Genomic DNA, 16,389 nt, shown 5'->3' with positions numbered 1-16,389 from the left:
CTGCCTTCTGACTGCTCCAGCAGAAGTCCCGTTTTAATTAGCCAGCAGGTCCCTCTGAGGGAGGGACTTTGCTAAAAGTCCTGCCGTAGGAAGTATCCTACGGGAGCCAAGTTGCTAAACTGATGTGTGGTTTTCCCTTAACCCCCTCACCCCTGACTTTCCAGCTCCTGACGACACTGCCAACGTGTGCAGTGTCACCGTGTGCCAACTAGGTGCCAGCTGCCATGGTTTATATATTGTAAAATTAGTGATTTGGGACTCGTGAGCACTGAGGAGAGGCTAGCAATTGCTTAAGAGCTTTCCTTGTGTCGCTCTGGGGCAGGGAGATGGGTGAAACATCTTAGGCTTGAAAGTGATTCCCTGCAGAGTGACGTGCTCAGATCTGCACAACAGATCTGTCGTTTTGGTCACCTTATTAGATCCCTGCTTGAGAGGTTGCTTGCAAGAATCGATTCCTCTTCACCTTGATGTGTCAAGCTAAAGACAAATCTGTGCCGAAGCACTGTTTGATCAGACGAGTGCCTCGGTTCAGGATTGTTCTTTGACAGCTACAGAAACAGCAGGACGATCAGCGCCTTCAGGAACAGATGAATTTGATCTTGAGGCTGTCGTAAAACAGGTCCCTGAAGTTTGAAGACTCTTCAAATAGTTTGGGCCAGCAAGGAGCAGCTGTACGTGGCGGCTGCGGTAACTCGGGGCTCCGAGTCTCAGAGAGCGTGGTGAAAGGTGACCCCCAGCTGGCTGCTGGAGGAAGCTGAGGCAGCGTTCAGCTCTAACCTTTGCCTTCTTGGCTGGCATCTTTGCACTCCTGCTGTCAGTGGGTGTTGAGTGTCCTTCCCGGCAGCCTCAGAACGTGCCCTCAGATGTAGGCAGCGTTTAGCAGCTAGAATTCCCTCAAATAGAAAGAGTACAAATGATGCGTTTTCTGCTTTTGCTTTGGAACTCTTAGCTTGAGGTTTTCCTGCAGGCCTTGAGGTTTCTTGCAGCAGCAGGGATGAGTTCTGTTAGCAAGAGGCTGTTCTGTGCTTCGACTGTGGGAAGATGAATGGTTACGTGTGCACCGTTAAATATAACTTGACACCTAGCACACCGCACTTGCAGCCTGTGGGGTGCTTTAACAAGCAGGTAAATCAGCAGAGGCTGTTTTGCAGCCGGGGTGATGCTGGGTGATTAAAAAGCAGGGGCAGAACAAGGAGTTTCTAGTGTTTGTTCTTGCTTGTCATCCGACTCTCCACTTCCACTGTTCTTTAAACAAACAAACAAACAAACAAACAAACAAAACAAGCAAGGGGTAAGCATCTTAATATCTTTATTATAAATGGAAGGCACAAAAGAGGCCAGCAACAGAGACTGTCCAAGAGAAATGCTTTGTGCTTTATAAACAAACAAGGAAGTACCCTTAGGTGGGTGTGATAATCCTCCTCTAATGCGTTTTTGGGGTGCAAAAATAGATTTGTTCCTTTCTTGCTCTTCTCTGCAGGACAAAGGCAGAATAGGCACTGCAAAGTTCGACCAGGGAGGTCAGTTTGTTCCGTACTGAGAAAGACAAGCCTGTAAAACAAACTAGACAGATTTTCTTTGTACTATTCATCTTCCTTCAGCAAAGGCAAAGCTTATGACACTTGTTGGTGTGTATTTCCAGACCCCCAGCTACTGGCACTGTAGCGCATCTCTAATTCTTTGGTACAAAAGGTTCAAAATCTCTTAATGCAAAAATTTTACCAGCACCCTGGAGCAAAAAAAAGAAATCTAAAACCCTTACCAACTTCTATTACAGACCTGCTGAGTGCACCAGAGTTACTCATTTTTATTCAGGCTTTCAGGGGCAACTTCAGTTGGTTTAGTGCTTGGATTGCTCTGTTAGCAGATGTCAGTTTAAAAAAAAAAAAAAGCTTTTGAGGTCCTTTTTAAAATGAGACTGCTTTTTTGGAATTTGGAATACTGCAAGGTATCGTTGGTTTTGCTTTCTTCCCATTCCTTAGACCAGATCCATTCAGATTCTGAACAGCGTTCCCGGTCTGTTCAGGAAAATGGAAGGCAACAAGCAAAATGATGAGCTCCTTGGGCAGTCAAAAGAGCTAAATCTGGAGAGTGTTTTGAGTCAAACTTCCATGCTAAGGAGCACCAGTAATTGTTAGAAGTAGCTGCAGAGGAACCTGCATGGCACTGGGTGTGTTTCTGAAGGTGCTAAAGGTCCGAAGTGACGATTCCTATCCATACTAAAGAAGAGAAGGAAACCTTGCACTTAACTACTGTTTTTATTCCCTTTGTCCAGCAGTCAAAAGCAGTAACTAATATGAGAACCCAACTTTTCCTCTCTTTATTTTAGATTTGGGAAAATTCCCTGCCAAAACAATATTTCCTGGAAAATTCACTAGTGTTTGTGTGAGTAAAAGCTTCCAACCTTTTATTATTAATTTGTAAGAACTATTTCATCCACTTTTGTCCAGAAGAGTCAGAAATAATTTGCACAGAAATGTGCAGCGTTTTAATGAAAGGATTCAGAATCACTCTGAATTGAACTTTATCTGGTCTGGTTGCAGGTTTTGTGACATTTAGTGTCTTTAAAAAAAAATAAATCAAAATTTCTGACTTCATATCAGAAAAAAAGAAAAAAAAATGCTTGTGGCGAAATAAAATCTGTTGCAGCTCTGCTCATCGAAAACTCATTGGCTGTTAAATTGGACCTAAGTCGTCTTCTCTAACCTTTCATGATCCTGCAGCAATGGATGATGATGGATATATGGATTAGGGAACAGCACGTGATGGCAAACCTGTGGTATTTGCTACAGCGCAGAAAGAAAAACCAAATTGCTTCCAAAAAATCAAAGTAATTCAAAATCCTTGGTATCATGCAGCCGTGCCACTGGCAAAGTGAGCATTCCCCTGCCTCTCAAAGCTTGCTGTACCCTTGATCTGCTGTCTTGCTGCTGTTAATTGATTGCAACTCTACGTGTCTGATCAGGGCTACGAGTTGTTCTCGATATGGAGATCATACAACATCTACTGTGCACGCTTGTGTGTATAGATATGTTTATCCTGTATGCATGTACATCCGTATGCATATTTGTGTGCTGGCCCCCAGATCCCTCATGTTACAAAGCATCGGCCTCGAAGGCATACTCATCAAAATCTTTTGTAGAGCCTCCATTTTTTTCTAGTTCCCTCAAAATGAGAGAATTTTTACGCGCTCTCTGTGTCGAAAAGGCAAAAATTCTGATTTTCACTGTCGCTCTCGCTAACTTTCTCTCACTCCCTCCTCGTGTGTGTATAAACACAGATGTGTGTATGCGTATGCACATCTGTGGCTTTAGATGCACTGGTATGTTTTTTGCTGTACAGGCAATAAAGACGGGGAAAGGTTTTTGTGTTTTCTTAATAGGTGAAGAAATCTTGAAGACCAGAGATTGGAAACATGCTGAATTTTAAATTAAAAAAAAAAAAAAAAAAGTTAAATTGCCCGGCTGTGGAAGATGGAGCCTCATTTTTGCAGCCACTTTGAATCACGAGTTCATCTCTAAATGCGCTGGTTTTTTTTTGTTTTTGTTTTGTTTTGCTTTTTGGTTTTTATTTTTTTGAAGAGCTAACTAACCCTGGCTGCATCCAGTCTGAGAGAGCATTCAAATGGACTTGCTTCCTCTCTTAGTTATAAGCTGTTTAAAAGCGCATCCTATGTTTGAATTGTGGATGAGAGGTTCCCTTGGCAAAGTGAGGAGGAAAATTCTTCCTACCCCTTTATTATTAATTCACGGATTCAGTCTTGGTTCGGCCTACAGGAGCAGTTAACTGGAAGCCTTTGAAGATCGATAACTTTGCTGAGGTTGTCCAGGTAGGTGAAATCGAAGACCCACAGGGCCTGGAACGTGCTGTTTAATGCGTCCTAACTGTGTTCTAGAGAAGTTATTTGTAGCCATAGTTGATTATTGACTCGCATGTATCATCAGGTGTTTTTTTAAGGAGTGACTCCGTTTTCAGGCTTCCAGATGTGCTCCAAGTCATATTATTGAGGATGTGGAAGAGAACGCTTGCTGACAAAGCTCCTGGCAGCTTTACAGAACTTTAATATTTAGTTAGTTCATGTAACAGCTGATTTCAAGGCTTTGCTCTCTTTGAGAGACTGATAACTTGATTTGATTAACTGAAGAAAGCTGGAAAAATGTTGGTTCCTCATTATTTTTCACTTGTTACTTTCTTTCGGGTTACTTTTAAAAAGAAGATTTCACTGATCACAAGCCAGTAGAAGACTTTCAGCCCAAGCAAGGGTGAAGACAGCTCTCTCCAAGAGCAGAGGAAGTCCCTGTGGAGTGAACCCGAGCTTGTTAGCAGAACTCGTCGGCATGTCTAAACAAGGAGACGATTGCTACTTCTATTTCTATTCTACCTGTAGCAAGGTATGGCTGGCTTTCCTTTGCTTTGCTTTTTTTCCCCCTTTTTTTCAGGAAGGAGTAGATTAGGAGGAGGAAGCACACTGGTCTTTGGTTAACTTGAGAACCAGATAGATTGTGAATTCAGTTGTAGCACCATTAGGCAGCAGCATGGCCATTTTTGAGGCTGTACTCTATTTTCCTTGTTGGTTTCCTTTTGGTTCCAGGGAGACAAATGTGCCTACCGCCACTGCGAAGCTGCTCTGGGCAATGAGACGGTCTGCAAGCTGTGGCAGAAGGGTCGTTGTTTCAGGAATGTCTGCCGATTCAGACACATGGAAATTGACGTGAGTGCCTAACAATGTGTTCTCAAAATAAATCCACAAAAGCATTTTTCAGTGCCGTAGGTGTACTGATTGTGCTTTTGCAGGATAGATTTGTTTGCTTCAAAATCATACTGGTTTCTGTTACCAAGAGGGGGGGTGGGAGGAAGCAGAGGGAAATAAAATCAATGCCTTAGGTATGTCTTAGCAAGATATTTGTTTATTTTTTTTTATTAGATGCTGACAGTTTTCTCAAGAGATGCAGAATAGCTGTTAAATAGACTGCTAAAACCTGCTGGAGCAGGGGGGTAATAAACAGGCTGTTCTATCCTCATGGGAGCAGGCTTGATAATGAACTATCAGGTGTCTTCTGACCCACAGTCCTTCAGATAACGCTGTTGTAGCTGCCTGGGGTAGGAAGTGGGGAAAGTTAAAGGTGCAGCAGAACTAAGTGTCCAAGAAGTAGTTCTAGACAGGGTTAGCCTAGGCAATTTCAGATGTTCTTTTTCCCTCTGAATAATCCTAGTATAATCCTAGGTGTATTAGTTTAAGCCACCCTCAACTGATGTCTGAGAGTGCCTGTCTTCTCAAACTGAGTGATGACCAAACTAAATGTGCATAGTGGTTACAGCTTATGCAAACTTTGTGAATATGCCCAGAAATACTACACTTAACTGAGAAACTGACCTTTGGAATGATGTTTCAGCACTGTGTTGTGACAGCTGTCACGATCTGGAGCTGTGCATCTCTTTGCAAGCCTCAGGTGCATGTTATCACGAGCTTTTCTTTCTTTCTGTCTTCAGAAAAAGCGCAGTGAGATTCCTTGCTACTGGGAGAACCAGCCGGGAGGCTGTCAGAAAGCCAACTGTGCTTTTCATCATGCAAAGGGACGTTACATCGATGGACAATTCTTACCACCAAGCAAGAGTGAGTTTAGGTCCTTTTTCTTTAAGCGCTGAAGAATTAATTTTGAGTAGTACTTAGTGGGTGCCAATCCTGTAGGGGGCGTCAGGTAACTGTTCATTTGTGAGGGCAGGAAAAGGTCTGCAGTCATAGGTGTACTGCACCGAGTGTACTGCTGGTGTTTGTTTTCTGCTTTCGTGCTCAGCTTCTCTTTGCTTAGTGTGATGTTTGCCTTGCAGTTTGCTTCCTGTTGTTTCCTCTTTTGCTGGGTGGTAGGGAGATGTGTTGTTGTTGGAAGGGAAGTCATTGTTCACGGCGTAAGCAGTGATGGGATGGGCAAAAGGAGATGCTGAACTCGTTGTCTGTGCGGGTTATCTGCCTTTGCTACCATCTCTTTGCATTGTGGTCAAAGTTTTAAACTGCCATATTACCGATGATCCTCGTCTTCCTCTAGCTACACTGCCAAGTCCGCCTGAGTGCGCGGACGATGATCTGAAAGTGGCTCAGATGTCACTGCAGCAAAACAAACTTTCTGTCCAGTCAAATCCCTCTCCACAGCTAAGGGGGTGACGAAAGTGGAAAACTCTGAAAATGTCCCAAGCCCTACACACCCTCCAGTTGTAATCAATGCTGCAGATGATGATGAAGATGATGATGGTGAGCATGTTTTGGTTCTTGGAAGGAATTTGTGCTGTAAATGATTGTGTAAATCTTTGGTTCTTGAAGGAATTTGTGCTGTAAATGAATGTGTTAAATCTTTGGTTCTTGAAGGAATTTGTGCTGTAAATGAATGTGTTAAATCTTTGGTTCTTGGAAGGAATCTGTGCTGTAAATGAATGTATAAATCACAGATGACCTGAGGTCTGACTAGCGATAGGGCAGGCAGTCTGGCCAGGTCACTGGTGGCTTTGTCTGGCAGTCAGTGGACAGAAGCTGAAACGTTGGAGGAAAGCTTAGAACCACTCCTGGCTTTAGCTGGTCTTTTGTGTAAAGTTCTATGTGAAACTAGGAAGGAAATTTCTTTTTTCTGTCTGAAGAGCAATGTGTTGTGTAGTAGTTAAAGCTGCAGAGAGAATCTAGAGTCCTAGATGTTTTGTCCTAGTGTATTCTACTTAGGAGTTCATCAGGTCAGTGTAGCTGTTTAAAAACAAACAAACAAACAAACAAACAAACAAACAAAAAAAACAAAACAGCAACAAAGTTTTTTATATGAACCATGGGCTGAAGTGTCACTGCATGAGCTACGTAATCATGACCAACCTGGTCTATGCATAACTGAATCGATTTTTCCCCTTCAGACCAACTTTCTGAGGAAGGAGAAGAAACTAAAACTCCCGTCCAGCATCCAGCTGCGGAAGGCAAAAATGGATTACGGGTGATTTCCACTCGGAAAGGCAGTTCTACTACAACTAAACAAGGTATGCCAGCACCTTAGTAGGATAAATCAGAAGAACTTGACAGTTAAGTCAAAAGCAGCGTGGTGTAAAAACACAACAAAATGTAGGGGTGCTGAATGGAGTCGGTTATTTCCATGATCTCATTTCTGCCATTAATACCATCATGTGCCCATTGGGTCAGAAAGGTGAACTCCTTTTCTTTACTTTTGGAGAACAAAACAGGGCCACAGCATGGAGTTTAAATGGCTGCACGTGCAGCCTTGCAACCACTGTTGATAAGCCATATCTAACGATAGAGGGATCTAATATCGTGTAAATGGATTAAAATGTGGATCTAATATCGTGTAAATGGATTAAAATTAAAACTACATTTTGAACCCTGAAGGATGAAAGGAGGGGCAAAATGCCATTGGTTCTATGGCTCTTTCACTTGTGAGGAGTGTTGACAGGCTTTATTCGAAATACTTCAGAAAGTTCCTGAGCGCTAAGAAGCCTGAGGACCTGTGGTCCTCAGTGAGTGCCTCTAAGCCTGTCTCATGAACTGTTTCCTGTTTTCAGAGGGCAATCTGAATTTTGGAATAAAAACACTTGAGGAAATCAAATGGCAGAAGATGAAGGAAAAAAATAAGAGACACGGTGGTGAGTTAATATTCCCTACTTTCTTATCCTGTTCACGGCAGGTGATGGTGACTGGGAGCTGCTTGAGGGACAGACTTCCATTTTTAGCTGGGGGCATAAAGCAACCTGATTCTCAGCCAGCTGGTATTCTAAATGGGAGTTCAAAGGGCAATCAGAGGCAAATTAGTCACCTCTCTTCTTTACATGCTCTGCTTGCTGTATTTTTGACAGTAACAAATCATTTAAAGTTTTTTGTTCTTTGTGATAGTTTTTTATGTTGGGCAAACTTCCTTACGTTTTGGTTGCTCTGAACAGAAGGTTCTTCAAGATCTTCTCTTCGTCCCGTTGATTCTATGATTTTTCCTGCTCCAGAAGAGGAAAATGTCCGGACAGTGGTGAGAACTGTGACAGTGTCTTCCAAGAAAGGTAATAATGAATGCTTTTGTTTTGATTTCATTACTCCTAAACTGGAGGGTTAAGCAATACTTAAAACAATTCACCCATGTTAGCCTTCTGGTGCTGCCTTCTGTTCAAAACGTGCTTTTATGCTTAAAGTCCCTGGTTGTACTGGAAAGATTTGGTGCTCAGGTTAAGTGCAGCGGCAGGAGAAAAAAAAAAAAGTGTCAGTATGCAAATAGGGGGGTAACTGAAAAACAGAAGAGTAACGAGAAGAAAGAGCTGTAGAAGCCAGTGCTATATAAGAAGCAATTTCTGAAGCATTAAAGAGGCGTACAGTGGCAGGTGTGGACGCAGTATGACAGGAGTTTGTATATAAATTGTTTAGAGCTGTGCAAATGCCTTTTAAAGGGAAAAAAGTGTGGAAGTACTTTTACTCGTAGACATTCACCTTAGAAAGGAATATTTCTCAGCATTTGTACCTAAGAATATTTTGCTTGCTTATGCAGCTTTGTTCTGCACAAAGTATAGGTGTCAAGCAGACTCAGATTCACTCTCTACTATCTCAGCTGGAATTTGAAGCAAGCACTGAGACTATTAATATTTTTTTCTATGTTAATTATAGTTAAAATATGAGTTTATGTGGTTTAGCTGTCAAAAGAGTGTCTGACTGGGGTTTTTTGGACATGGGCTAACAGGATACTATTTCTGTTGGCTACTGGTTTCTGTGAAATAGAAAAAAAAAATTCCCTTTTGTTTTAGGGGAGGAACCTGTGGTTCGAGTAGATCTTGCTGATAGACAAGGAAAACGGAAAGCCTCCGCGGGTAAGAACTTTTTACGAGCTGTTACGTAGGTGCTGCCTTCTATATATGACTGCATTAAAGATTATTTGTGGTGTATGAAAGGAAAATACATTGCAGTGGAGATCTGTGTTGACGGCAGAAATGGCAAATAAATAAATAAATAAATCATTTAGCAGCTGAAAGGCAATTCTATGAAAATATGCTTGAAAAAGAGAAGCTTATTGTTGACTGTTCTCAAACCTTCCTGCAAAGAAAAGTTCTTACAATATTCCTTGTTTTCTCTGAAGATGATGTAAGCAGCCTTCCAGTGAAGCGCAGCCTTGCTGAAAGGCTGGGGAAGAAGGTAGAGGCTCCGGGAAATGCTGACAAAGCACCCAAGAGAGAGACAGGTACTAAACGGGCATCTGGATTGGATTCCTGGGTTTCGTATTTAGTCTTTCTGTTTGTCCTTTTCCAGTGATGTTTCTTTTTGCATGTTGGCTGAGGTCGTAATCACTGGGATTCAAAGTCACCTTTCCTGTCTTGTTTTGAAATGTGAACCTGAAGTTGACATTATGCAGCCTCCCTAATTCGTTCTTTTTCTGTTTTGCAGTTCGAGTTCCCAAGTCTCTGAAGGACAGGCTGGGATTACCTCCTAAGCAGACCAGTACTGAGAGAGGTAACAGCTAGATATTAAATGTGCTTTCTCCTCCTTCCTTTCCACGAACTTGGACTGCTTTCATACATCCCTACAAACTAATTTAAACGAAAACAAAGAACTGACGCCTCTTGCTTGAGTGCTGAAGCTCTTCTGACAGCCACTATCAGAACTCTGGCTCTAGGTGTGTGTTTATTTTCTACTTGTGCCTTGTCAAGGTTTTTAGCTGCTTCTGTGAACCGTTACGTACAATTAGAATAGAACCACTGCCAGGAGCAGGAATTTGAAATGCAGTCTGAAAAAGTAATAAAGTAAAGCAGCATTTCTGTGTAGCAGTTCTCTCTGGATAGGGCTGGTCTTCAAAATACAAGTGGCTCAGAGGAAGAGGAGAATGTTGTCCTAAGGATATTGTTCTAAGATGCATTATTGGGAACGCTCAAGATGAGTTTTCCTTAGTGCTCTGACAAATTTTGGAGACTTAAAATATTGCTGGACTCTCTTTAGATGTTGGTGCTTCTCCTCATTTCTTGATGATGACAGGGAAGGCTGCTAAGCCGATGGGAGAGATCCATGTGAAAACACTGGAGGAAATCCGTCACGAGAAAGCTCTTCAGAGACGCGAAACTCAAGCCAAAGCCCAGGCTGAAGGGCATGGTAAAACTGAAGATTCCAGCGCAGGGGCAAGAGCTGCTCGTGCAGGTCGCATCCAAACTTTCTCTGAAGCCTTGTCTGAAAAAAAGAATAATCGCTTGGTAGAAGAGAAGAAAAAAGCAGGAGAATGCCATAGCAAGAGCAAAATTCAGGGTGAGTCCAAGAAGCAGCTCGCTCTGTCCGGGCCCAGCAAAGGGCAGGCGAAGGAGCCGGCAGGAAAAGTCAAGCCAGAAGGAGAAGTGCGTGTTAAAACCTTGGAAGAAATAAAGCGTGAGAAAGCTCTGCGGATGCAGCAGAGTGAAGGAGATGTGCCAGCTCCCTCAGCACAACCCGGACCTGCCCCAGCAGAGCAGAAATCTTTATGGAGCACAAAACTAACAGGTAATAAGATGCTTTAATGCCTGCCCCAGTGAGGTGCTTCCCATATTGAGCAAGTTCAGTTTGCTCAGGATCTGCTTCATGGATAAATGCTGAATGGCTTGCACATTGTAGCCTTTCTCTCTCTCTCTCTCATGGGACACAAGGAAATAAATGCACAAAGGAAACAAGTACCCAGCTTTCTTTATTTCTGCCGTTGACAACACTTTTTTTTGTCTTTTTTTAAAGCACCTGAAAAAGAAGAAAAGAAGGCAGTGGAATTGAACCGGCCTTTTCCTAAACTTTCCTCTGGACCTGATGTACAGGTGAGTCCTCTGTGAAGACACACATACATTCGTACAATTTCTGATAATTCTGACAAGTTTTGTTACTCACCGTGTGCCACCCTCTTGAGTGTGTTCTTACCCTTCAGCAGCTGGTAGGAGCTGCAGTGCAGTCTAAATCCTATCGCCAGCAGCATTTCCAGACAGCTCTGTAATCCTCAAACTTGGAATCAGTCTGTCTATACCACAGCAACAAAGAAACCCTGTTAGCACCAGCTGAAATCTACACAGTTAACGTGGAGGGAATTCTTTTTGTTCTTACTGACTTGATCTGTCAGACATGAAGGATTTAATACAGAAGGCCAGAGTTCTGTGTTCAAGGAAATCAATCTGTCAGTGGATACTGTATAGGGGAACTTGTATGACTTTCTGCTGCTTAAAAAGAATGTGATAAATAGATGTACAGCAGAACACCCTATCTGTTTAAAGAAGCTTGCCATAGTGGATATTGCAGATATGTGAGACTGTGTCCGTAGTAAAGCATGGCTCTTGTTACAGGCAGAATTTTATGGAAAAAAAAAAAAAACAAAAACAAACAAAAAAAAACCAACAGTAACCTGAACGAGATTAATATGCTGTTCCACATCAAGACCATTTTGGAGGGATTGCTGATCAGATTTTCTTAACGAAATCTCCACGGATTTTATTTATTTTTTTTGTCCTATTCATGCACTACTTTTCTTTCCTTCTAGCCCACTCAGCAGAGTGGAACTCGTAAATGTCCAGAGAAGAGCTTTGAAGAGAGACGGTGGGAGAAGTGGCAACAGAGAGAACAACAAGAGAAGCTTCGGCAGGAGGAAGCTGCTGTCAAATCTACTGCTGGCTTCTTTAATACTGAACCAGCAGGGAAAGTGGCAGCTCAATTTCAGGGCCAGGAAGCTAAAAGTAAGTGTTGAAGGTTAAGAGTTACTTAGGTTGTCTTCTGAAATACAGACAGAAGATGACAATTCTCATGCTGTAACTCTGGCTGGGTGCATTTGGCCACGCAATGCTACGAAGCGAAGGGTGTACTTTCTTTTTCTTAGTTTGTTTCTTTTCCTGCCAGCCAGATGTTAGGTAGGGAACGGGAGACTAGAAAATGACACTACAAATGTGGACTTTGTAGAACAACTTAACTGTGGGACATCACTGCAAGGGAGAGGAAGCTGGTACAACAGTTGCATACACTCTTGTCCTACTATAACTGCTGCTTTTTCCTTTCCTAGCGGGAGCAGGACTTTAAATATAAAAGCCGTCTATATTTGTGAACCTAGCTTGCACTTAGGATTGCTATGTGTCTGAGGTTTCCCTTGTCCTGGATTATTATTTACTGTAGCTCTTCGGTTTCTTTGTTCCTTTGTATGGATTGTTGGTAGACAGAGTTTCCTATGTGGAAAAGATTCCTGAGAATCCAGGCAATGGCGGTGTAATTGTGCTGGCCAAATGCATTTAAGTGTGTAGAAGGACTGTGGAAATGATTAAGAGAACCTGGATTTTTCCTGAGGCAGAGCAAGACTGTATCAGTTCTCTCTTCCTTTTACTCTAGCCAACTTTATGACACCTGCGAAGCCTTCGCGTGGGAAAGTCACTTTCCCCAAGAAGAAGGCACTGAAACGTAAGGCACCTGGGAGTTATCCCTCTGCCATAGCAGCTGTGGAACTACAGACTGCCTTTGATGCTGACATGATGGGACCTCCAGCCAGAAAAGCAGCCATGGTAAGGCCAGGGGCTAATGCAGCGATGGATCCCTTGTTAAATTTCTACCCTCCTCTATTTGAAAAGGTGGAAAACTCAAACGTTCTGCAGGCCTTCTGTTTCCTTTGAAATCCAGTAGCTGTCTCCAGGATGCTTGTAGAACCCTTCTGTATTTATGAGATGAATGGCACTCTTTAACCGGTACTCTGATGCTGTGATTTCTCTGGTGTGGGGGATTTTGTCCATTAATGCCATGTTCTTAAAAGACACAAGATCATGAGTAACCTCCAGGTGAATGTGAACTTTCTTCAGGAGCACCTTGGTTTTGTATTTTGGCCACGGCTCCGCAATGCCAGAGGAGAAGCAGTGTGGAGGAAAAAGCTATTAAGGAATCTTTTACCCATGTGTCATAAATACTGTTTTGCTGCTTTCTAGGGTGTTTCAGACGTGCCGGAGCACGTCCCAGCCATCAGACTTGAAGAAAATCCCCCAAACAGGTGACAACCCCAACTTGTTCTTTTTCTTAATCAGTGTATATCCCCAGGGAAACATAAGTTCTGTCACATGTGGGAAAAAATGAGGGTTCTGAGATAATTGAAGCCCAAATCCATCAAAGGAATAAGTCACCTGAAACCACTTTCTAGCAGCTAGCAGGATTGCTTAATTAGGCTTTCTTGAAATGCTGCAAGTCAGCACAGCTTTCCGGTGACTTCTTGGGTTGTCTGAATACCTGAACGAGGATGAGGTGAAGTTCTACTTCCTCGTGAGGTGATAGATGATGAGTAGTGTCCTCTGCCTTTTGGTCCTCAAGAATGCCACCTCAACTCCAGGTGCCCTGGCTTCACAGATAAACCCCCAGACTGAAAAATGTACCTGGTAACGCATCGGGCTCTAAATGTAGCCCTGGGTTGATTGATAACAATCCCTGTGTAAGATTGAAGCGTAGGAGGGCTTGCCTACAATTTTAAGAGCCGGTTTGCAGGAAAGGGATTTCCCGTTAAGAAATGGCATATCCTGATTGTTCTTTCTTGCTCTCCCAAGACCTGAAGTGCGTCTTGGAAGCCCAGAAAGATTTGAGGAGCAGATGGAGATGGATCTCGAGACCTCGACCTCAGCTTCTTCCCAGCTAGAAGAGGCACGGACACACCGGCTGAGTTCCACAGGGAACGCGCCCTTATCTGCGGATGAAGATTTTGAGAAGCTACTTTGGGAAACCTCAGGAGGCAGACTGGAAGCCGAAATTGACTTAGACCCAGGGAAGGACGAGGATGACCTCCTCCTTGAACTCTCCGAGATGATTGACAGTTGAACTGCGTAGTCCTATGGTAGAATTAAAAAAAAAAAAAAAAAAATTAAAACTGTTCTTCTTGTTGGATACCCTGAGGTGATCCTTTTTCTAACTGAGGCTTTGCAATGAGACTTAAAGCACGGTCCAAAGTGGTAGAAATTGGCAGGATCTGCACTCAGTTGTCCTAAATTTCCCTGCTGGTCAGAGTTAAGGTCTTGTGCATCCGTTCTCTTACCTTCGATATTGAGAGGACAAAGCACTTCTTTTGGCACAGAAAGATCTCCATTGGCACGCCATGGTGGCTGCAAATCGATCTTCTGATGGAGCGATGCTCTGAAGGCTTAAACGTAAAGCTTCTTTCTTCCTCCGCCCTTGGCACAACTCGATGTTGGGCACATTGTGAAGCTTCGGTGTTCTGATTTCTCGGACAGTTGATAGCCAAATCCTGGAGTTACTATGTCAACTCTTGACTTTTACTCGTGTATGCCATTGTTTTGACTGTACCCGTGTCAGATGATGAAGCTGTAGGGGTGGGAGGGAGCAGAATCGTTATTGCAGTGTGTTGTGGACCAAACTTGCTGCCAGGAGTGGGGGTGGGGGTCAGCCCACCCAGCCTTCCTTTCAATTATCAGGGAGGATCAAATGGTGAAAAGCAGCAGCTCTGCCATGCGGCTCCGCTACCCCCACTCCCTTCTCTTGTGCTGTACCAAAGTTCCCCCAGGCTTTGGTTGGTGCTTTTTGCTGGTGTGAGGACTCCGGGGCGAGCAGTCGGGACTCTGCCGCAGTTACGGGGTCGATGAAAGGTTGTTTAAGTGCCTCTTGGTTTTAAAACTTGCTCCCCTGAGCTGCTGGCTCTGCTGCCTGCTACAGCAAATGTTCGGGTCCCATCAGCATCGCGCTTGGGCGTGGGCACTGACTCTGCGGAGGACAAAGCTGAGATTTGGGTGTATTGTGTACCCTGCCACCAGCCATCGTTTTTTTTCCCCTAGCAGATCAATTTTGAATTATTTTCCGAACTTTTCGTGGCACGGTAGGCTCTTCCTGCTATGATTTGTGAAGCTGTGGGGGCCCTCAGGCATTTGCTGCTGGCAGAGGAAAAGCGCTTGTCGAATTTGTTGTAAATACTTAATGTTTGGACAAAACCACGCGTCTCTGTGTGTGTGTGTGTGTGTGTGTGTGCTGTGACGCCCCGGCCCCACCAGGGAAAACCTCCGCCGACGAAACTGCTGCTGGAGCTCACGCAGGCCTTCATCGTGCCAAAGGACTTCACGGGGACTTCTGCCAGCTCAGTAATGGGGGAGACAAAGCAAAATCAGGAGGAGGAGAGCTCAGAGACTGCACCCACCTGCCCTCGCTTTCCCTTCACCCCAAGCCCTGTTCTACCATCAGCCTTCGCCTCTTCTGCCTGCGGTGCTGGCAGCGGGAGCGGCGAGGCGGCGGCAGCCATGGCGTACCGCGAGCAGGACCAGAAGGTGCAGAAGGTGATGGTGCAGCCCATCGTATCCTTCCTGCGGCTGGGGGGTGCCGGGGAGGTGGGTGGGGGGCGGCTTGGACCTCAGGGGTCTCGGATTTGGGGCCCTGGGGGCTCGGCCTGGGCCTTGAGGCCTTGTCGCGGGGCCCTGAGGCCTCGTTGTGGGGTTTGGGGCCTTGTCCCGAGCCCGGAACTGTCGTCCCCGTGCTGAGCCCTTAACGCAGCGCCCCAGAACCTCATCTTCCGCTATCTGCAGAACGTGAGTACCGCGGGGAGGGGGCGGGGATGGGGATTTGGGAGGTGTGGGGGGAGTGGGGAGGGTCTGGGGATTCCCCTCAGTGAGTTTTCGGCTCCTGGCCGTGTCCCGGGACGGGTTTGTGGGGGATGGACAGCTGTGCGGCGTGCTGGTGGGCACAAGGAGCCCAGCGTTTCCCCCTCGTGTAGCCGGGCGTGCAGGGGTGTTCCCTTGTGACTGGAAACGTGTTCTTCACCGAATGTGTAGTATTCACCCGATGGTATAACGCTCAAATGTCAGATTGCTCATTGAAACTGCCCCTGAGAGTTGCTCCTCGGAGCGTTTGGGAGCTGTCGTGGCTGTGGCTAGCAGGTATTTCTGAACACATGAGAGAACAAAAGTGCTCAGTGTTTGTGGCCCGACTTACTCTCCTCCTTCGTTCTGCAGAGGTCGAGGATCCAGGTGTGGCTCTATGAGCAGGTGAACATGCAGATAGAAGGCTGCATCATCGTGAGTATCCGCACGTCCCCATGTTTCATCTTTCATTTTGCCTCATTCACAATCGTGTTTTTTGGTCAAGAAAAGTTATCACAAGGAAAAAAAGATTTGTACTTCTCTGCCCTTCCCCTCGCCCTGCCCTTCCCTCCTGCTCCTGAGCCCTTCCTCAGGCCTTGCTGGGCCCTCTGTCCGGCTGTCTGTCCGTCCATCCGACCCTCTGGCCATCTGTCCCACCACCCTGCCCCGTCCCTGCCCTCTCCCTAAGGAAGCAAAGAGTCCCCAGGCTGCCTTCTTGGGGGGAGGGGGGGAAGTGGGGAGGTTCTGCTGAGAAAAAAATGAAAGATTTCCCCCTTAACGGGCACCTTGCGAGTTCTTTCGAGTTCCAACCTTCTGCCTTCCTTCCGTAGCAGTGCCTCTAAGGGGTGCGCT

General features: G+C 44.9%; 2 protein-coding genes across 2 annotated transcripts; both read left to right on the top strand.

The window, feature by feature from the left end:
• Positions 1–7,549: 7,549 nt before the first annotated feature.
• On the top strand, positions 7,550–9,474 carry LOC311428800 (zinc finger CCCH domain-containing protein 11A-like; the record flags this gene model as incomplete). The annotated part of the gene is made up of 5 exons (XM_084540078.1): positions 7,550–7,626; positions 7,921–8,031; positions 8,764–8,826; positions 9,093–9,194; positions 9,398–9,474. The coding sequence occupies exons 1-5, from the start codon at positions 7,599–7,601 to the stop codon at positions 9,472–9,474; spliced, it is 381 nt and encodes a 126-aa protein (XP_084396204.1). The 5' UTR covers positions 7,550–7,598.
• A 512-nt stretch (positions 9,475–9,986) lies between these two features.
• LOC311428799 (zinc finger CCCH domain-containing protein 11A-like) lies at positions 9,987–13,777 on the top strand (the record flags this gene model as incomplete). Its single annotated transcript, XM_084540077.1, has 6 exons — positions 9,987–10,474; positions 10,700–10,776; positions 11,487–11,679; positions 12,320–12,489; positions 12,904–12,965; positions 13,510–13,777. The coding sequence occupies exons 1-6, from the start codon at positions 10,000–10,002 to the stop codon at positions 13,775–13,777; spliced, it is 1,245 nt and encodes a 414-aa protein (XP_084396203.1). The 5' UTR covers positions 9,987–9,999.
• Between the last annotated feature and the right edge of the window lie 2,612 nt (positions 13,778–16,389).

This window comes from Aythya ferina (assembly GCF_964211825.1).
Source record: "Aythya ferina genome assembly, contig: HAP1_SCAFFOLD_141, whole genome shotgun sequence".
NCBI classification, from domain to species: Eukaryota; Metazoa; Chordata; class Aves; order Anseriformes; family Anatidae; genus Aythya; species Aythya ferina.
Note: the sequence above shows the minus strand (reverse complement) of the source record. Positions and strands in the feature narration are given on the sequence as shown.